This window comes from Capra hircus, chromosome 23 (genome assembly GCF_001704415.2).
Source record: "Capra hircus breed San Clemente chromosome 23, ASM170441v1, whole genome shotgun sequence".
Classification (NCBI taxonomy): Eukaryota; Metazoa; Chordata; class Mammalia; order Artiodactyla; family Bovidae; genus Capra; species Capra hircus.
This window is the reverse complement of record NC_030830.1, coordinates 25,870,806-25,893,389: the sequence shown is the minus strand read 5'-3', so window position 1 is coordinate 25,893,389 and position 22,584 is coordinate 25,870,806. Positions and strand designations below refer to the sequence as shown.

The following is a 22,584-nucleotide window of genomic DNA, read 5'->3' as shown; positions in this document are numbered from 1 at the left end:
CATGAGCAGATCCTAATAAACCCTCCCAAACCCCGACCTAAAAAAAAAAAAAAAAAAAAAAAAAAGCCACATGCCTGTTTGCCTGCGGCTTATTATTAAGACACCTTCTTAGCTTAAACACTTAAAAGCTAACCAAATGAAATGGCAATTAAGACCAAATTACCCCTTCTATCTCTGAGATGAGTCTGTGGGGCCAGCCAGTTCTTAGGAGACAGGCAGAGTTGGCTAGCGGATCAGCAGAGCCTCAGTATTGAGGGCCTGTAGCCACAGCTACCCGTTCCAGGCACTAGGGCACTTAGTGTGGGAAGCTGAATTTTGAACGAAGTAAAGCTCAAATACTGTTTGGAAGTTGACAAAGCCACCAAAGAGACCAAGCTAGGTGTGCACTGCCTCCTTCCTGCCCTCTCTTTGTAAAATATTACATTCAAACATATAAGGGTTATTTAGGGGGTAATGGTGTTCAAATATCTTGTGCCAGTGCTAAATGGTCCGCACCCCATCCCCTATTCAGCAGTCATTCTGAAAAGGAAGAAGGAAAATACAAAAAGAGGGGGAAACGGGTTGGACTGAGAAGTGGAAGACAACGTTTCACCTAAATGTAGAATCTTGTCACAAGTCTTTATTCTCTTATATTTTTCTTAAGTATATTGCCAGTTACACTATTTCTTTATGATGGAAACTGGGGACTGCCCATCATGGTTATTTGTTTTAAAGCTGCTGAAAGTGAAAGCTACTGCCAGGTGTTGCCTTTCAAAAAAGGGAAAATAACCCGAATTCATGTAAATGTGGAGAGAGGAGTATTGTTCCCACTTGGGCAAAGGCAGATACCCCAATCTGGGTGAAATTGATTTGGGTGCTCATTGGAAAAAAAAAAAAGGCAGCTTTCAGCAACCAGGGAGTGGAACCAATAGGAATGAACACTTACTTGGAAAAGGAAGCTTTAATTAATATATATTTCTATCTCTAATATACACACAGCGGGGCTAGATCTTTATCTTCACAATAAAATGTGTGCAAATGCTCTCTGCAGAGATGAGTCCCCACCTCAGTCGGTATAGAAAAGCATGATAAAGGTTGGAAAAATGGATAAAAATGTTGAAAGAACCTCCAGTTCCTTATTAGGCGAAGATACAATATTTATTCCTTGTCTCCTGGGATAAATCTCTTCTGCCTATTGTCCTCCCAGTTCTCAGTGCTGATGCTTAATTTTCAAAACTTCTATATTACCAAGGGACCTACGACATCAGCCAAAGAAATACTCAGCAAGTACAAAATCTGTTCCAGGGAGCTGCTTTTGTGCAGAGGGAAAATTTTGTTCCTACAGGTTTTTAAGTGGGTACGAGGCAAGGAGCTATCTGATCCGGGCAAAGCCATTACAATTTAGATCTCTATCTATAGAACATTTTTTTTTCCTTAAAAAAAATTGGAAAATACAAGAAGTTTGGATTTTTTTCCCGATTCTTTTTTTGGAGGGGGAAATTGCATCGTAAGCTTTCGGAGAAACCCAACATGTCAACTACCTTTCCGGGACTAGTCCACGATGCCGAGGTATTATTACTTTTTTTTTTTTTTTTTTTTGAGCGCGCGTGTGTGTGGCGGCGGTGGTGGCGGCGGCGGTGGCAGCTTTCCCTGTCTCTAATCTATATTGGACCGTTACGTTTAATTATAATCTGGCTTTCGGGGGGAAGTTAAGGAAGGAAAGGGAGGAAAGTTCGTTATGACATCTGTCGCCAGGAAGGGCAACTCTCTGCCACGTTAAGAAACATTTGCCATAATGAGGGGGAAAAACATAATCCTAATAATAAAGAAAGGGAGGAGGGGTGACGAGAAAGAGATAGAGATGGAGAAAAGATACTCAGAAAGGCAAAGTAAAGAGATTGATGGGGGGGGGGTAGGTGGACAAGGGGGGGTGGGGAACACGCACCCGGTTAGGAATGGGCTTATTCGAGGAAAGTAAAGCAGAACAGGGGTTGGGGGGGTCGGATTCCTTGCCCCAAATGGTTAAGAAATGAGCAAGTTGGACGATTTGCGCAGACTGGATTTTTTTTAAAAAAAAAAAACATAGATAATGATTTTGAGAAGCTCTGGCAGACCATCCCAGCGGGGACCGCCGAGCCATCTCGCTGTTGGGCGCGGGTGGAGAGGCTCCGAGGCGCCTGTGGACTCTCTCGTTCTGCTCCGGGCAGTCCCGGAGTCAATGGCAAACCTGGCTCCCGGAGCCCAGCGCCCTGCGCAAGTTGGGCAGGGGCTGAGTGTGTGTGTGTGTGTGTGCGCGCGCGTGTGTATGTGTGTGTGTGTCACCGCACCTATATAGGGTGGGGGATTTTTTTTTTCTTCCGCGCTCTCGACTGTGAGGACGAGGCCGCCCACCCCAAGTCCGCCTGCTCGCAGCCGCTCCCTGGCAAAGGCGCGGAGCCCGGCTGCGGCTCGGCCCGAGCCCCGCGCGCTCGCGCCGCTTGGAGAGCCAGAGAAAGCTCCCGGGCTCCGGGAGAGCTGCGCCTCGGTTGCAAAATGACAAACCTCAAGTTTTTCTGCTCTCCCCTTTCCCCCTCTTCCTTCCAGATACGTCACGACGGATCAAACAGCTACCGTTTGATGCAGCTTGGCTGTTTGGAGTCCGTAGCCAATTCCACTGTCGCCTATTCCTCCTCCTCCCCTCTAACTTACTCCACCACCGGCACCGAGTTTGCGTCCCCCTACTTCTCCACTAACCACCAGTACACCCCGCTGCACCACCAGTCCTTCCATTACGAGTTTCAGCATAGCCACCCGGCCGTCACCCCCGACGCCTACTCTCTGAACACGCTCCACCACTCGCAGCAGTACTACCAGCAGATCCACCACGGGGAGCCCGCCGACTTTATTAACCTGCACAATGCGCGGGCGCTCAAGTCGTCCTGCCTGGACGAGCAGAGGCGGGAGCTGGGCTGCCTCGATGCCTACCGCCGTCACGACCTGTCCCTCATGAGCCATGGCTCTCAGTATGGAATGCACCCAGATCAAAGACTCCTGCCAGGGCCCAGCCTGGGGCTGGCCGCCGCGGGAGCCGACGACTTGCAGGTAAATAAGCATGCGGCGAATTTGTCTGCGCCCTCCCCTCCTCTCCCTCCCCCTCCCGCACCGTTAATACTCCGGCTGTAAGCCGTTTCCTCTCTCTCTCTCTCTCTCTCTCTCTCTCTCTCTCTCTCTCTCTCTCTCACACACACACACACACACACACACACACACACACACCACTTATGGAAAGTTATCAAAACAATTAGAGGAGGCGTGTGCCATTCTGTCCCTCTCATTGGAGCAGGCATTTCACCTGGACGCTCGGGAGTCCGGCTAGCTTCGGGGCCCCTATTTCCCGGCGGTCGGCACCGAGGTCTTTTTTGAATCCGCATTTCTGTCCCTGAGGGGATGGGGTGGGGGAGATCAAGGAGGCTGAGGTTGAGCCAACTGGACTCAGAGTAAGACCCGATAAGTTGATGACCAATCGCACCCTCAGTCTCGGCGCTTTGCTGGGTCTACGCGCGTGTTTCAGGCATTTGTCCCAGACTGAGGTTGTGGGGCGCTTACTATGAACTAGGGGGGCTGGTTTGTTCCAAAACTTTGCGGGGCGGGATGAGGGGGAAGCCCTGAGCTCCAGCGAAAGTTTCACCAATATTCTAGATTGCTGTGAAAAGTGAAGGATCCCAAATGAAATCCTCAAAAATGAACCACAGTTAAAGCCTCTGCACGGTGCGTTTGACCCGGGTGCAGGCTTGAACCTAATTCTCGCTGCCTGAGGAGTGCCCACTCTCGTCACCCGCTGGACGATTCACAACTTTGTTATTTTTTTTTCTGCTGTCTCTCCAAGCCATTAACTTTTACATAAGATGCAACTCCTTAAAGAGAAGGAAATGAAATAAGGAAAGGGGTGGCGGGGGGGGGGGGGGGGGGGGGGGGGGAGTGGCGGGGGGGAGAGAAAATGAATAAGAAGGGAGGAAGAAAAAAGAACAGGTAGAGAGAAAAAGAGGGAAAAAAGAAAGAGGAAGGAAGGAAGGAATTCAGATACAGTGAAGGCCATGACTCAATCAGATGATGTACTTTCTTTCTGTATTTTTGCACATTGTTTGCCAACAATAGAATTTATAATTATGTAGATACACTGTCACAGCCATATTTCCAAGTCTACACATGTCCCAAACAGACCCAGAAGACACAAATTTGTAACTTCTTTTGGCTGAAATTACAGCTTTGCTTGTGAGTCTGCACAAAGCTGGCTACTTTCTCTAAGGTCCCCAAAGCGAAAAGGGAGATTCTGGAGGAGCACGATTTGGAGACAGAAGAGATCCCTCGTTGCGCACAGAAAATCTTTCCCCCTCACTTACCTCTGAGCAAGGGATTATTTTAAAATTAAAGTGAAAGCCCTTACAGTCCCAACAAAGAGCCCAAGCCACAAGATCGGTGCACAAGAAAAAAGATTTGGCTCCATAAACCTTGACTTTCTACAATTACATTCACGAAATAATTTTATACGCTCAGGGCATTTTTACATTTTTCACAAGGATCTCCTTATGTCTCAAGAGGAAAAAAATCTGCCATTCAATGCTTAGCTCAACTAAAACCTATTTACTTCTTTTAATAGCCGCGTCTGCTGCTGATTTTTTTGTATCTGAACAAATTTTTTTTCTGTGCTAGGCACAAAGCCGGGCATTTTTCAAAAGAGGGGATTAGAACATTTGCAAGCACCAGACAAAGAGCGAATCCCGTGCAAAAGAACACCGTAGTTTATCCAATTTTCGACTTAGTGCCATTCAACTGGTCATTTATGCAATGTCATCCGACCAAACAACATGTTTTACTTATGAGAGGGGAAAGTTTGTTAAGTGAAGAGACCAAGATTCCTTTCTTCTAAGAAAATAAACACCTTAACAGTGCGCCAGAGCCTAGGAGGAAAAGCGGTTTCCTCCCTTGGAGAGCTTCCGGGCCTCTACCGTCTCCATTTCAGATATTTTGAAACCTTTATTTTCATCCTGTTTGTTGTGTGTGTGTGTGTGGTTTTTTTTTTTTTTTAACATTCTTAACCTCCTTTTTCCCATTTATTGCTCACACTGAGGGAAAATTCATACTGAGAGACACACTCCAAGATAATAGCAGAAATGAAGAACAGAGGTATATGATATATTTATGTATCTATGTCTATAGAAGTGTTTATATACATTTTTGACATAGATAGGGATATATGGAGAAAGTTGTAATTCTGGCAAGTTATTTTCTTCCATTCCTCCTGGACTTAGTTGTCAAAATGAAAAAGAAAAACAGTCATAGCTACTTTTAAAAGAGAAATGGGGAGGGGATGTGTGGGAGAAACCCGTCTCTCTCCTTTTATTTCTTCCTTTTTAAAACATTCATCAGCATATGCCTCATTTCAAATGCAACAAATGTAAATATACTTTTCCCTGCACAGAATTTTAAGTGAAAGTCCAATGGTTTGGAGGGCGGTCTAAGTCTGCCTAACAGATGCAAACAGTCTTGTGGCTTCAGTTCCATCTTTGAGTCCCCTAAAAAGATTTGCTATGGCCAACAAAGGAAACTGTCACACCTTTTCCCATCACCGCTTTAATTTATGCTCAGTCTCTAAGTTTTTTTTTTTTCATATTGATTTGATAATCACTTTAAGGCAGAACAGTTAAAATAAGAAAGAGCTCGTGAGTAAGTTGAAAAGGGGGGTCTTACAGGCCTGCCTCAATATGGTGAAAATGGGGAAGCAAAAGGGAGCCAGGGCTGTAAAGGTTGTTTTGTAAAGTGGGTTTTTATTATGCACCGACTCTCTCCGCATTTACTTAACTCTTCACGGGCTGTTGGGTAGGTTAACACCCTTCAAGGCCTCTTTCAAGTCCAATACCTCGTTTGTTTGTAAAGGAAAATGAGCCTTTAACACATTTCGACTCAGGAAAAAAAAAAAAGAGAGAGAGAGACAGAAATTTTTATTTTTCTTAATCAAAAATCAGCAGGCCTTTTCCTTCTTCCCAGCTCAAATGATCCCTCAATCCACTAGGAGCCTGGAGATATGCAGTGAGTGACGCTGAAGGTGTTCCCTCTATAAGACACATTTTGGGTAGCATGATAGGATGTTCCTACATCTGGGGTAAAACAGTACCTTCATAAGATACCTTGAATCCTGCACTTGAAATAGCTCCTCTGAGCTCCCAAGAAACCTGCAGTGCCAGACTTGACACTTACAGTGTAATTTGCTCCATGCAGAAAGTGCTGTGGAAACTGTCTATATATATGCTATGTGCCTTGATGGAGACTTAAAGGGCTTCTCATTCTCTTATGCCAAGATAAAAGGCACTCAGGTGCTTTGAAGTGTAATATTGTATGGTGCTCTAAAATGCATACCTTAAGATTTATACAACTTTTAGATTGTGGTTTTTCTGGCAATTTTTTTCCCCCTTACAATAGTGTGTGCTGCCAAAGTTGCTTCAGCTCAATGGTTGCTTTTAAATGTCTACTATGGGGTAATGAGGATATGGGGTTCAGCATTTGGGCAGATTGAAAGACTTAACTCATGTATCTGTTAGTATCCACATGAGTGATTGTATTTCTTTCTCTTTCATTAAGGGCTCTGTGGAAGCCCAATGTGGGCTTGTTCTCAATGGCCAAGGTGGTGTGATAAGAAGGGGTAAGTAACAACATAATGAAACTAAACATTCTTCTCTCACTGGTTACTTTGTTTTGAAAATCCAAAGGTGCTTTAAACATCAGATCCTCTCCTGATGATAAAGAAAACAATGACTTGGTCAATTAGGCCTGTCCCACACAGGCATGTCCACATTAAACAGCTTCCCTTACTCCACTGAGGCTTGAACTAGCCTGTGCCCAAAAGAGAGTGATAGAAGAGATTTGCTCTTCCTCAATGAAACAGTGACAGAATCAAAGTTAGAGGCAAAAGAGAAAAGAAAAAAGAAGGAAAAAAAATATTTCTCACAAACCCTTCCCCCATCGTCACATCCTCGAGCAGAATTTCTGGTCTCTTTTAGCCTTAAATGTGCTAGCCACAGCCTGGGTGTTTGAGGTGTTGGTGTTAGCTTGAGGCTTTGAAGGATTCTATGAAAGGCTAAATTCATTGAGCTTCAGGGAAAACTAATGAAACACCAATATTGTAGCTGCCCTTATTTTTCTAAATGTCCAGAACATTTCTTTCTTTAAGGGAGGGTGAGAAGAGGAGGTGGTGTTAACTGTACCAGATAAAGCTTTCTTGTTCCCATCTGTTGAGGAAAACATCTGAACCCAGAGTTACCCATGGAATGGGAAGGTGGGGGGAAGACAAGAATGGAGAGCTGTTGATTTCGGCCCAGACACTGAAGACGGCTGCATCTCAAATGTTCCATTTTGACAAAAGGTTTTGAACTATGACATTTTATGACCCTCAAGGCAATGCCAATTTCACTGGCTTCCTCACTTCACTGTACTCAGAGCTTCTGAAGCTTATTTTCCTAGCAAGCTGAGTAACCCGAGGAGCACACAAGGCAAGCGGGACCAGCTGTTATCCCAACTTCATACGAATTAATAAGACATGGCCTATTCACCAGGACTAATTCCAGCTCCAGGGCCGCAGTTGTCTCTTGTAACTGAACCACTAAAAACTGAGTCAATCCTGATGGCACCAAATAAATGTTCTTCAGTCCCTCTCCATCCCTTTCAAAGCTTGTTGAAAGACTACAGTGCTTTTCCAAAGAAAGGATTGCATGGATAGGAAGCATTGGTTTCTTTCATGTTTAAACTGCAGGTTTTACAACCCAGTGTCCAGTGTGAAACTCCATTTAAATTGAGGTGGGAAGAAAACAGAATGTTTTCCTTTGAGAGACTATTGTCAGAGTGGATATTTGGGATTGCCATTACATGGAAAATGGCTATTTAAATCTGTTGTTTCACCCTATGGAGATTTGAAAGTTGTCCCCCCCACCGCCCCCCGCCACTGCTAGTGTTGTTCCACAAAGACTTTTAAAAAATGAGCCAGATTTAAGCTTAGGCCAACACTCTGCCATATTGAAAAGACATGAAATAGGCCCAGACTAGTGAAAATTGAAATAAAATATACATACTGTTGGAGCCAGGGGGTTAAAACACACAGTGAAAGAGGGACCAGGTGACAAGTGTGTTGAGGCGGCCACACTAAAGGTGACGCCAAGCAGTCAGGGCGCACGAAGATGTCGGTGGTGCTGAAGGACAGCGCCACTAATTAGCGCCCGGAGCCGGCTCCTCGCAGAGCCCGACTCGCGCTACTGCGTTATTGCGTTCAGTTCCGCGCTTGCTCCAAGATCACCTTTTCAAATGCATCAGATCATACGATAGCTGACAGGGGGTTAGAATTATTTGAGACCCAGGCCGGGAGCTGGAAAGGCTGCACAGGCTGCTGTGCAATGAGTTGAATTTTTGAAGAGATTTACGGAATAGACTTCACCAGCTATCCACGAAAGGCCAACGCTCTCCAGTCACCACAAGATGGGAACTGCGTTCCTATCCTCTCAGAGCCCCGGAAATGGTTTTCCTTAGGTGATGTTTGATTGCTCTTGTAGAATTTGGTGTCATTCACCTAAAAATCACAGCTGAATGTATTTTAAACCAAATATTGATCTTTTAGAAGAACAGCAGGACTCCAAGTGAAAATGGGAGGTAACTTGGGGTTTACATATCTATTGTTTGGCTAAGCTTGATCCATCCCCCTCCATGCGAAGGAATTCAGAATTTAGCTGCTGAGTTTATTCCATTTCCACGTGTCTTTAAAAAAGACCAGTTAACTTAGTTGTGCCTCAGAGACCAGGGAGTGTGTCTCGGTGTGTCTGTTTACTCTGAAACGATCAATGTTCATGACAATTTACAAATGGATAGCAAGGGAGTCTTGTATTTAAAAAGGCGGTGTTTATCCTGCCGCCGGCCCACGTCCTTCATCTTAGGACTCGTTTTTTCAAGAACAGTTAAGGAAGTTTCCTGCCTCCATTGTCATGGCAGCACACAGCATCCTAATATCCATAGTTCAAGTCACCTTTGTTCATTAAGAATTGGGAGGACTTTAACTCAAGCGCTCTGCTATATGACCACACTGTGCAATATAGCTCAGATGGAGCTTTGCAGGTTACTCACCATATGAAACATGATTTGAAAAGCACAACTTTTTGCCATGGTTTCTCTACTGCTGAGCTCTTGGATAAACTTAAATTACTAATGATTTCTAGAATTTGCAATGGGAGGGGGGAAAAAATAGAGATTCTTTTTTACTTCTCAAGACCCCTGGATGCTCTTCTAGAAAAAAAGATCTCTTAATGCCCTACACAAATTCACCAGGGAGAGGCTGTCCTGTTTACAGTGTTGTGTGTGCGGGTTTGTTGGGGGTAGGAGAGCAGCGGTGTCTCCGTTCTTAAATTTAGCCACTTCTGTTTGCAGAGAACAAAATACCATTTCCCTGACTCACTTTGGTAAGTAGTAGTTACATTGTTTTTGCCTATAATGAAGCCCTATAGCCAAAGAAAGCGGAAGAGGGGCAGAGGCAAGGTAATTACCACCTAGATAAAATATTTGCCACCGCCTCGGAGGTGCAGCTCCCCGCGCGCTCACTCTCGGTTAATGGTGTGCACGATTTTGCCCGCAGCTCCGCCACTCCAACCATCAGAACCAATAATCTTTACTTTACCCTGTGCTCGCGTATCGATAGCTTCTCTCGCCTCCGGCATCGGCTTTGATATGTTAATATTTCTGAGTAGCAAATTCTGCAGAGATCATATTAATGTTGTACGTACAGAGTGGAGCTTTGCCTTCGTTGAATATTCAGATAGTGGGTTTCAAAAGGCATCTCTTGAAGAAATGAGGCTTCTATTTACAGGAGTCGTCTGTGTTTTTAATCATTAAAAAAAAGAAAGAAAGAAAGGAAAAACCACTCTTCTTTTCCCCATGAATCTTCTGAGGCTCCCTCATGGCCCCCTCCCCTTTGTCAGATGCTGGTCCCTTTCATTTCTTGCTGTGAGAATTTAATAGAGGGAGAACAATGTTGATGACGACGATGATGATGATGAAGCTAATAATGAGTGTATCCAGATTGAAATCGCGGGGGTAGGGGTTCAGTTGGGTAGGGGCTCCTGGCTTTCAGAAGAGAATGGAGATTAGAAGAGAAGACATAGCTTTTCCATATTTGGGTGAAAAAGTGACATTTTGGCCCTGGTCTTTTTTGTGTGTGAAATCGGAATGGCAAACTCAAAAAAAAAAAAAAAAAAAGGAAGAAAGAAAAAAATGAAAAAAGTGAAGAGGGGAAGCGCCCTTGTTTCGCTTTGTGATCACTCTGCCTTGCAGCCCCAGGCTAATTTCAGAAGCTTAAATACCGCCGTAGCCTCTGGGCCACGCGGAGAGGGAGCGGACCCGGCCACGGGCAGGCAGGAGCGCTTACCGGATTGCCCGTGGCTACACAAAATACAAACTACTTTGAATCAAAACATTTTTGGGGAATTAATATGATCTGAACTCTGCACGTTTTAAGAGAGTTGGAGTTTGTCAGATCGCTTAGAGGTGACTGGCACGCCAGCGGAGGCATTTACGCTACGGTACAAACATTGTCAGATCTGATTTAATTTCAAAAAAAAAAAAAAAAAAAAACGCTTCCGTGAAATGGAGCTTAGCATCAGTCGCCCAGTCTGCCAATAACAGGGGATGGGCCTGATCGCTCTTCCTGTCTGCAGCCTTCATGGCTGCCCACAGGCGGCTTGGGCAGGAAGATGAACTTTCTTCTGCTTTTTCGGTTTTCGCGAGGGTCCTGAGTTTTGGAACTGGAGTTAGAGAGAGCCTTTTGGCTCTTGCAGCAGTTCTTTAAAGGAGTAAGATTGAAGCGGGTTGAGAAGCCTTGTTCCTCTTCTTTCGTCAGAGCCCAGGGAATCGCTCTTAAATCTCCAAAACTCATTTCTGTGGCTCATCCATTGCGGAAATATTGTCAGAAATACACCAGGAGCCTCACCTGTCTTGCATTACCCAAATACAGATGCTGCAGATCCAGAATTCAGTCTCCTTTAAGAAGTTTAAAATTCATGTAGGAAAGGATCTAGAGGCCTGGTTTGTGGGAAATATATTTTACGGGGAGGGGGTGCTACTTTTCCATAGCCTACTGCTGCCTCTCTTAATATCGTTATTGCTTTGAACATCACCAAAAGCCAAAGCACGCTCTGCGCTGGGGAATGGGGATTAATTTCACCCCCTGCTCCCCACCCCCACCCTCCCCACCCCCCGCCAACACACACCATTACACATCCATCGCCACCTTAAAACGGTAGTTTCTCTATGCAGACTTTCCTTTCTTTTGTTCTGCGTGGAATCCGCACCCGGAGAAGCGCATTTAGACCTGGTAATCCAGTAATACCTGTTACTACATAACCTTCTCCTAAACACTGCAACTCGCTGCAGATACAGTATCCCGAGGCCTATTTAATTGCAGTTAAGCCCCTATCCCTTTGGTGTCTGATTACAATTAACATCCGCTTTGCGTGGAGGAAGGGGATTCATGGGGGGTTGGGGATGGAGAAGGTCGAGAGGCTAGAGAGGAAGCAGTCGAGAACGATCCCACCCCACCCCATTTACACCCGCACCTCGCAGAAATGCAGCCGAAGAACAAACAGGGACAGGAAACTCCTGTAATCGCTTACACATTTTTTAATGTGTCAGAAAAAACGAGCGATCACTGGAGATGAAGAACGAGGGAGAGAGAGAGAAAAAAAATCCCTGCCGTTTGTATTTCTTTCATTTGAATTGTAAACATCTGTTTGGCTGTAAGGCGAACAGAACATTTATTTTGCTCTCAAGATTTGGTCTAATTATGTCAACACCGAGGCGGCGGCGATTGGGGCGGCGCTGCGGCTTTGGAGAGGCTGCGCGCACGGGCCCGCGCCCGGAAGCCCGCCGGGAAGTATTGATCGCACCAGCAGAGCGCGTGGGGCCTCTAGCCTTCACCCGCTCTGTTCCGAGACGGGAAGGCACCCAGTGGGGGTGAGTAGCCTAGAGGCAGCTTTAGGGGCTCCAGGGGAGCCGCAGTTCCTGAGAGGGCCCGGGCTCTTTCCTCGGCCCTAATTGCCTGGGAGGAGAAGAAAAAGCGCGCCCAGGCAGCGGCGCCTGGCTTTCCGATTCCTTAGCCGCGCACAAAGTGGGCGGGGCCTTGTCGCGCTCCACCGCTCGCACCCAGCTCCGCGGCGGCTTCTCAGCACAATGGTGGGGTTGAGTGGCTTAAATCAGGATGCTGAGGGCGTGTGCCTCCGTTTTGCCTATTTACCTCCTCAAGTTAAATAGAGCAGGTGTGAGCATCCCACTTTTCAGACGGGCAGACTGAGGCCCAGAACTACTCCCCTAAGGTGGCGTGGTTCACTAGTTGGCCAACGTTTTACTTCTTTCCCGCCCCGACACCGTCCCCGGCTACACCAGGAGAGGCGCAGCTCCCTCCCCGCGCTGTTTTTAGCTTCATAGGCTCTGACAAAGTCTGGCAGCTGGAGGATCTGCCTCTCTCTGTTTTGTGCTGGTTTTGCCCCACATACCGTCTTTGGCTGACTTTTCAATATAGCTGTGGCAAAGTTATCCCTTTTATGATAGCCATGTCCTAGACAAGTGACCTTGCGTAGGTGATTTCTTATGCTGTTACTATAGCTACCCATCTGAGTTTGAAGCCTCACTGGAAATAGGAATCTCTATCTCCAAATTTCGATTTTTAAAATAATAAGTCCCGTGGAAGTATTATGCCTCTGCACACTATGAATGGAAAAGAGATGTACTCTTTGGAGAAGAGAGCTGGGCATGAGGACTTTGGCAATGGCAAGAGAGATGCCCCTAACTGGAGTGCTGGATCTAGAATGAATATTGCATGATTAATCAGAGCTGACATGCAATGCAGGGACCATGAGGAACTTCAGCTAGCGACACTGGGGAGGAACACTGTCAATGGCTTGGCATCCTTGACCCTGTCATGCCTTTCCTTCTTTGAAATCTCATCATTGCCATCTGTAGTCTGGATCCCCTTAGAGATGTCCCACCTTCATTCCAAATGCAAAACTCTGGTTAAGTTGACCTATGACTCTTTTCTTCCTCCTTAAAAAATAAAGCACTGGGAAGAAAGACATCAGGTTCCTCACGCTGCTGTAAACTCTACAAGTTGCCAAATCTTCAGCCAGGACAAGAGAGTTCCCCAAGGCTGCAGCAATGCCAAGTATCAAAGTAACAGAAATTCCCTTTAAAGATGCTGTGACATAAAAAATAAAAGACTCTGGAGTTGATGGCTAATCCTGAATACAGAATAAATCCTCCAGGCAATTTGTGTGTGCATAAAACATATTCTTAATATGCAGCCTGTGTGACTTACCTAATAAATGCTTATTTGAGCATATGCCAGAAGACTAACCTGGATGCAGGAGAAAAGGCCTAGGGTTCAGGGATTTCACCTTTGGTTAGGTAGCAGACTCAGTGACTTCCTTGAAAGTAGCTCGTTCACTTTGTCACATGGGTTCACTTTGTCCAAAGGGAGCAATTTTCCAGTTGGAGAAAGCCCAATTTAACTTTTTTTTTTTTTAATTTTTAGAAAAGTTGCAATCTTCTGCAGCTCCCTAAATTTCATATCTCACCTGCCATAGATTAGCCAAGATAGGTAAGTTCTAATACTATGCCCTTTCCTTTCTTGGAAAACAACACATACACCTACAATAAACTTGAGACCAGCTGAGTGAGATTCCTGTGTCTTCCACTGTGTACTGGCTAGTGTGCAAGAGAAGAAGATTTATGCAAGAATATAAATTTGCTAATGATTCATAGTGACCACAGGGAAAGGCTTATTTTCAGGTGAAAATGTGTGAATTTTTAGTAAAAACATTATCATTTCATTTCTTTTTTGTTCCTGGCCGTGTCATGGGGCCCCCAGTAGTGCAAATACAGAGTCCTAACCCACTGAACCTCCAGGGTATTATCTTCTTAATATTCCTGCTTCAGATGAACTCAGTGTGACCTAAGTTCTGAAGCTCACCGTGTCATGATTCTTACATGACAATAAAATCCAGATTCACTGATACCTAACTTACTTTCTTATTCATTTCAACTTTTGAGTGGTTGCTTGAGTTTATTTATTTAATTTTGGTTGCATTGGTTCTTTGTTGGGCTTCCCTGGTGGCTCAGATGGTAAAGACTCTGCCTGCAATGTGGGAAACCTGGGTTCAATCCCTGGGTTGGGAAGATCCCCTGGAGGAGGGCATGGGTCTTCGTTGCTGCACGTGGGCTTTTTCTACTTGTGTTGAGCGAGGAACTACTCTTCATTGTGGCCACTTGGCTTCTCATGGTGACGGCTGCTCTTGTTGCAGAGCGCAGGCTCTAGGCACGCAGATTTCAGTAGCTGTGGCATGTGGACTTAGTTGCTTCACAGCATCTGCCTGGACCAGGGACCAGGGACTGAACCTGTCTCCCCCTGCACTTAGCAGGTGGATTCTTACCCAATGTGCCATCGGGGAAGTCCTTAAAATACATTTTGCATCTACAAGTACAAAGTGAGAGCATCAGTGAAAGTATAGTGGTAGTTTCTAGACCATTGTGTGCAAAGTCACTCTGTCCTGTCTGAGTCTCTGTGACCCCATAGACTGGAACCCTCCAGGCTTCTCTATCCGTGAAATTCTCCAGGCAAGAATATTAGAGTGGGTAGCTATTTCCTTCTCCAGGGAGTCTTCCTGACCCAGGGGTCGAACTAGGGTCTCCTGCATTGCAGACAGATTCTATATCATCTGAGCCACCAGGGATCTACTTCTAGACATCTGGGGAAATTATTATTATTACTATTATTATTATTGATTTTAGAATCTTCTCTGAGAATATGCAGTGAAGAAGCACAGTTGAAGTTGTGTTCCCTGCTCCTGAGGCAGGCATTTGTATGTTTTTTCATTATATTGACTACAAGTTTAATTACCAAGAAAAAGATTTCAAATCTGATCATTGAAACTATTATTACCTTTCAGATTTCAAACTGAGGGCAAGTTTCCAAACTCTAGCATTGGGAATTTAGCCAAGTGTACATGGCCCATCTTCCAACCTGTAGTGAGCTGGCTGCTTGGATATTCTTATTATCTTCTCTTGTGTTTTGGGGTAGGAGGCATTCAGGGTGATTTCCAGCCTTGGAATGCTTCAGGAGAAAGACCTTGGTAGGTGCCAGCACTTTCAGGAGAATCTTGGATAACCCTAGGAAAGCAGGAAGAATTCCAGACAGCACAGGAGTAGAAATCCCCTAAGAGTGGGGCAAAGTTAGTCTGTCCTCTGCACCCAGGTCCGTGGCCTCTTTTAGCTTTTTAAAGATCCTCCCAGGTTCCTTAACCTCTGTGCCTAGAAAACACGCCTGACCCTGAATGCCACAGACCTGATGGACAGAACATTCTATCTGAGCTGCTTTGTCAAAGAAAGGAAGGCAGGTGGTGAGCCCTAGGCCAGTGCTTCTCAAAACTTAAAGAACCACCTGAGGGGCTCATTCAAATGCAGGCTCTACTCAAGATCTGGGGCTGGGCTTGAGATTCAGCATTTCTGATAAGCTCTCAGGAGATGCCAGTGCTACCAGCTGAGAACCACCCTTTGAGTAAAAATATTAGCCAACACTTCCTGCCCATTTTCTTTAATCGTCGTCTCTCTCTCTCTCTTTTTTTTTCTCATTAACCACACTGAACTTGACCCTTTTCTGGAGATGGGTCTTAAAATTGCCCGTAACTCAAGAAATCCAGTGTATGCTCAGAAAAGTAACCTTTGAATTTGAACTTGCTACTGAACCTCCAAAGCTCTGCCCTTGGTGCCGGGGCATGCAGCCTTGCATCCTGGGGCTACGTAGTGGTGTAGACACTGGCTCAGGATTTTTGCAATAAGGGAAGGTCTGACAATAGGAAACTTTCCCCACTGATGATTGATGGATTGCTCTGGGTCCTCAGTCTACTTCAGCTGCCTGAAGTTAGGGGATGTTCTCCATTATTCCTGGAGAACAGAAAAGCTCCAGGGGCTTTCTGGATCCTGGAGACAGAAGGCTTCTGCTCCAGGAGCACCAGCAGGGGGATATTGCTTTGGTGATTTTTGCCAACAGCAGTTATCTCTGCTTTGTTCCCTAGTAGTAGTAATAATAATAAGCACAGCAGTACTAGTTGCGGCTAGTGGCTAGTGGCCACTAGCATTTTATATGTTAGTATTACTATGTTCTAATGTTAACTCAAGATCGTGTGCCCCATGCACAGTGTAGGGCTTCCTTGCACTGTGGCTCAGCGGTAAAGAATCTGCCTGTAATACAGGAGCCACAGGAGATGCAAGTTTGATCCCTGGGTCTGGAGGATCTCCTGGAGGAGAAAATGGCAACCCACTCCAGTATTCTTGCCTGAAAAATCCCATGGACAGAGGAGCCTGGCGAGCTACAGTCCATAGTGTTGCAAAGAGTCGGACAGGAATGAAGCGACTTAGCGTGCAGGCATGCGCATGTGGGTTGGAAGTATCTGGCAATGGGCACATGATTTTCAATGGTACCTGGGGACTAAATGACTTTGGTGCCTGTACTTGGAAGATAGATGAGGGAAGAGAGATGGCGGTTCTCAATCATTTTAGAACAGAGCTTTCAAAACTTTTATGTGCATAGTAAGTCATGAATACAATTATATCTATTCATTGTGTATATGTGTGTACACACACATACACAAAGCCATGGCTATATCATACCTACCCTTTGTGGGCTAGTTGGTATAGTCTGAGGTTTTTAACTAATTGAAGTGTTTCTTGGTGTGGATGATGGCAAAATGAACATTGGTGGGCCAGCCAGCACTTCATAGGATGCTAACTTTGGCTAAAATGAAAATCATACCCTCACAAATATTTTCTGGATGATATTTAAAAACCAAAGCTTGAGTGTTATTGGAAGAGACAGCTTCAGAGCAGCTTTCTGAGATGACCCAGGTGGTGAATGTATAAGAAAAATCATACTGTGTATTTCCAAGTCCTAAGTAGTACCACGATAGTGACTATGTTTTATATAGTCATTAGTATCTGTGCTCATGGTCATTAATATATAATACATTTTCCCTCCAAAGGTGGCACCTGTGTGGTCAACCCCACAGACTTGTTTTGCTCTGTTCCTGGTCGTCTGTCCCTTCTCAGTTCTACTTCCAAATACAAGGTGACCATTGCCGAGGTGAAGAGACGCCTCTCTCCCCCTGAATGCCTCAACGCTTCACTCTTGGGAGGCATTTTGAGAAGGTAAGACAAAGGAGTTTTCTGATACTGTAGTTTTGAGGTGGGGGGGGGCGGTGTTTTATCCTTTGGCCACACTGTGTGGCATGTGAGATCTTAGTTCCCTGGCCAGGGATTGACCTGCGCTTTCTGCATTGGCAGCTCGAAGGCTTAACCACTGGGTGGCCAGGGAAGCCACTGGCACTGTGATCTTCTAACTGTGCTGGTACCACACTTCTCAACCCTCAGCCCTTATATCTTCTGTCCCATGTTGAACACCTCAGATGGTCAAGTCTTCTCATTGTTTTCCTCTAAATGTCAACCTGCAAAACCTAGCTTTTGTTTGTTTTTGGGCAGAGCAAAATCCAAGAATGGGGGTCGCTGCCTGAGGGAGAAGCTGGATAGGCTGGGTCTGAACTTGCCCGCGGGAAGACGGAAAGCAGCCAACGTTACCCTGCTCACTTCCTTAGTTGAAGGTAGGACTTTTTAGCACAGCAAAGTAATGATGGAAGGTTAGCAGTTCTTTGAAATTCAGGTTTGTTGATGATGCCATTTCATTTTTGTTTATATGTTAAAGACAGTTGATTTACAGGTGAATTTCCCAACTAATTGTGATAGTAATGATTCAGTTAGACTTAATAGGAGGCTTAGATGTAGATTCATAAGCTATCATTTCATTTACTAATCTTAGCAGTCATAGGAAAGATGATAGCAATGGAAGATTTTGATATTTAGACGAGTATTCCCCACATAACAGCAACAAAAAACTGAGCTTTTTTTAAAATTATTGTTTATTTTAAAGTTCAGATCAGTCTGGCTTAACTAATTGTTATTCAGTGCAGCATGACCTACAGGATAACCAGTAATCCTTTATAAAGAGTTCACAGGACTCAGTGCATGGTCACGAGTCTGAGAGCACGTTGTCTTAATCCTGTAGACATCTCTTAAGGTATAGTGAAGTTCCATGGCTTTATGAGCGAGTGAGCTGACCCAAAAGGCTAACCAATGGGGTAGACACAGAGGTAGAAACATATTCCCAAAAGTTTTTTTTTTTTCAAGTTATTTTTTCTTTTGTGTTTCTTCTGTAAGAACTAAACTTTACATATTCTCATTCAATCTTCTAAGAAAAGATATCACTGGACATCTTTCACACCTTGTAGAGGAGCCGTTGAATGTCAGGGAGAGTTGTATAACCTAGAATGCCGTTGTTTTAAAAATGAATGAAAGAACCTTTTTGCCAAGACTCACCTGCACACACCTCTGACACTTTTCTTGCATTGATTTCTCACTTGTCTGTAAGGCAGTGTAGGAGGTGAAATGTAAGTGAAACACAAAAACAAATATCTTGTCCCTTTCCAGATCATCAACACACACTATTTATTGAACAACTCTGTGAAGTAATGTGTTCTTGACATTGATCTTGACAAAATCACTTTGGTGATTTTGCTTTTAACAGGTATCTTTGCTTTTCTTCCTAGTTGTAGTAATGATAACAACCACAGTATTGTTATTGGCCATGAACATTTAATAAACATCACTGACTCAATGGGCATGAGTTTGAACAAACTCTGGGAGATAGTGAAGAACAGGGAAGCCTGGCGTGCCCAGTCCGTGGGGTCACAGAGAGTCAGATGTGACTTAGCAACTGAACAAAAGCAACTGTTACTATGTTGTACGTCTTGTACTACTTGCCTGTATGTGCTGATACTGAGAGCTGGCAAATGGAAGTTGACTCATAATCCACTCATAGGGGTTAGAAGTACTAAAGGGAGAACAAAGTAGAAAAAATGACTCATGGGTTGATTCAAAAGAGAAGCAGATTCCTGCTTAATTTAAGTAAAAACATCATTAAAATTATAGCTACCTAACAAAAGAACAAAAGTATGTTCAAAATATAATGGTGAATTCAAGAATCACATGAATAGAAGAACTTGATTGGTTCTCAAACGCAAATCTACAGTAAAATCAGCCGAGGGTGGTTATTAAAAATCCTTGGACCCCATTCCCAAACCACTTGAAATGTAGTCTCTGGGGGTATGGTGCACGTATCTTTATTTTTAAAAACACCCCCTGATATATAATGAGGTTTAAGGATCCTTGATTTAAATGTTCCTTGAGATACTTTTCATGTAGCGAGTATGAAAAGCAAAGACCTTTATTCATGGTGTCTGTGAATATGGATATTCACATGCTGGAATGGCAGCACATACAGGCAAATAGTACAAGACGTACAATATAATCACAGTTGTTTTCGTTTGGCCGCTAAGTCACATCTGACTCTCTGTGACCCCACGGATTGCGCATGCCAGGCTTCCCAGTAAAACCTTGAGAACCCTAAAAGCACATATTCACATTTCTTCTTCTTGCTTTTTATGGGATTTCTTTGGAAGGAATGATGCTAAGGCTGAAACTCCAGTACTTTGGCCACCTCATGCGAAGAGTTGACTCATTGGAAAAGACTCTGATACTGGGAGGGATTGGGGGCAGGAGAAGGGGATGACAGAGGATGAGATGGATGGATGGCATCACGGACTCGATAGATGCGAGTCTGAGTGAACTCCGGGATTTGGTGATGGACAGGGAGGCCTGATGCGCTGTGATTCATGGGGTCACAAAGAGTCGGACACGACTGAGCGACTGAACTAAACTGAACTGAAACACGAAGTACCCTGTGAGGGAATCCTTGAGCAATGCTACCAGAAAGGGTACAGGTTAAATGTGTGAAATCCTAGGACCAATCTCCTGGTTTTGGCATCTACTCTTCCAGCAAACCTCTCTTATCACAAAAATGCCTAACCTGTGTTCTATTCATTTGACCTCTGCTCACAGAGGAGTTACGTCAGCCTTGGCTGATGAAACTTAAAATTGTATTCTTCCCAGATACATCTTACTTTATGTTTTTCTCTTTTAAACTTTTTTTATTTTATATTGTGGATATAGTCACTTAACAATGTTCTGACAGTTTCAGGTGAACAGGAAGGAACTCAGCCATTCATATACATGTGTCCATTTTTCCCCAAACTCCGCTCCCATCCAGGCTGCCACATAACATTGAGCAGAGTTCCACAGATACGTCTTACTTTTCACAGGATGCTTTTGAAATCCCCGAGATATTCACGATGTAGAGAAAGAAATATTTTATTGTTGAATTCCAGGCCAGGCATTTTGATGGAACTGAAAACATGAGGTTTAAGGGCAAAAGGACTGTTTGTATCTCTCATCTCCCCACATATTATGTTATGACCTTCAAGTGTGTGTTCTCTCTCACACATATGCACACACACATGCACATCTTAAGTTTCATTTATATACTATATTATATACATTAATATGTATTATAGTATTTTTATTCTATTTCATATTTTTGTATTATTTTAGAATGCTAATTGTAGACCCATTACTTTTAAATGTTAAACATAAGCCCACTAAATTTATTTCAAGACTCACTGTTGAGTCACACGTCATGACTGACAGTTCTAAAAACTACAAGTTGTCTTAAAATAAGAGGAGAACTTAATATTTTGTGATCTTGGTCCTTTTGGTGCTAATGTGAATTTGATTTAGTTATTTCAAGCATGTTTTGCTTACATAATTTTAGCTAGTAACTATTAAAACTTTACTATATTTACTAGTTGGTATTCATGGACCTTTCTTTGACCATGTCTTTGGGTAATATTTTTGCCCCTCAAGCAAACATTTTTACAGGAGCCAGCAACATTTTAGATGCATTTCTCCAGAAATTCTAAAATGAGATTTCTATTTGTCAAAAATAGTTCATCAGCTTTGTTGTAAACCTCTGGTTTTGTAGGAAAGAATACTTGTTTTTTTCAGTCATTTGGAAATTTTGTTTTAACTTTCAATCAAATTTATTTGCATTTTACAAATACACTGTGATTGTGAATGCTTTTTTTAAAAATACAAATTTATTTATTTTAATTGGAGGCTAATTACTTTACAGTATTGTAGTGGTTTTGCCATACATTGACATGGATTCGTCACGGGTGTACATGTGTTCCCCATCCTGAACCCCCCTCCCACCTCCCTCCCCGTCCCATTGCTCTGGGTCTTCCCAGTGCACCAGCCCCGAGCACCCTGGCTCATGCATCGAACCTGGACTGGTGATCCTTTTCACATATGATAATGGAAAAAATTTAACTTCCTGATGACCCAATGCATTCGGCAATGGTTCAGCCCTTTCCCATTTTGGTATAGCACTTGAGAACAAGACAAGTAATATCTGATTGGCCTCATTGACCACACTTAGAAATACATCTCTTGAAGGTCCATCTTCTGTGACGTTTCAGTACTTGTCTCTGCTGCTTTCTGGGAATGATTTGAATTCAGCCTTTCCATTGTTGCTATTTTGATAAAAATCACAAGGAAAGAGAGGTATATGGGGATCCAACTAGACTCTCCATGCAGGCATGACTTAACCATTGTCAAGATACAAACAATGAACTGTAAGGTTCCTTATGATGGGGACTGAAATTAGCAAACGAAAGTTTATTTATCAAAAAAAAGGAACCAACAACTAACTTGTCCCTAATCTAGTAGTGGTTTCATCATGATATTCCTAGATTTCCATGTTTGCTTTGGGTTTTCAATCATTTAGTTTTTAATTATTTTTATAATCATTCCTTTCTATATTTCTTTTAAATGGAATCACTCTACTAACAGTGCCATCCTAGCATCATTGTCAAATCAACGTATTAGAGTCATTATTTTAGGGACTGTTTTAAGAACATATGAGAGGACTGTTTCATGCAAATTTATAGTATTTAAATTATTCACAACTTGGTTACAAATATCATTGCACCTAGTAACCAATAGGATAGACTCAAAAGTGGCTGACTTTTTTCACCTTTTAAAGCTGTTTGAAAGGGGACATTTTAGTAAGGTACATCTTTAGAATGGGGATTTATTTTTTGGTCCACATGTACAGATATATTTGATCTACGATAAAATATAAGTATTTGAGTTCAGAATCCCCCGAATGTAATACTAATCCCCTGAATGTAATTGTTTCCTTGTTACCCATATGCCTTCATTTAATAGGGTTTAAATACATAACTAATGGTTGGTACAGCTTCTTTTATCCACTTTATTGCAAGGCTGAAGTTCTTTTTATTTCCCCTTGTTAATCACATTGCTATGACTTCTCCTTGGTCCACTCTGGTATCTACAATACCAAAGAGTTGTCCTTCTCTGGAAAATTCAGATTAGAGTTGCTTAACCCAATTTACTGGAGAAGGCAGTTGCACCCCACTCCAGTACTCTTGCCTGGAAAATCCCATGGACGGAGGAGCCTGGAGGGCTGCAGTCCATGGGGTCACTAAGAGTCGGACACGACTGAGCAACTTCACGTTCACTTTTCAC

The 22,584-nt window shown here is 43.7% G+C and overlaps 1 protein-coding gene across 1 annotated transcript in view; it reads left to right on the top strand.

Annotated features, from left to right (window-relative positions):
- Positions 1,000-22,584, top strand: part of TFAP2D (transcription factor AP-2 delta) — a 61,094-nt gene continuing 39,509 nt past the window's right edge. Inside the window, exons 1-5 of the mRNA XM_005696406.1 lie at positions 1,000-1,548; positions 2,563-3,060; positions 6,595-6,655; positions 17,070-17,235; positions 17,566-17,684. Of these exons, the coding sequence (XP_005696463.1) occupies positions 1,510-1,548; positions 2,563-3,060; positions 6,595-6,655; positions 17,070-17,235; positions 17,566-17,684 (883 nt within the window). The 5' untranslated portion in view covers positions 1,000-1,509. The remainder of the gene's footprint in view (positions 1,549-2,562; positions 3,061-6,594; positions 6,656-17,069; positions 17,236-17,565; positions 17,685-22,584) is intronic.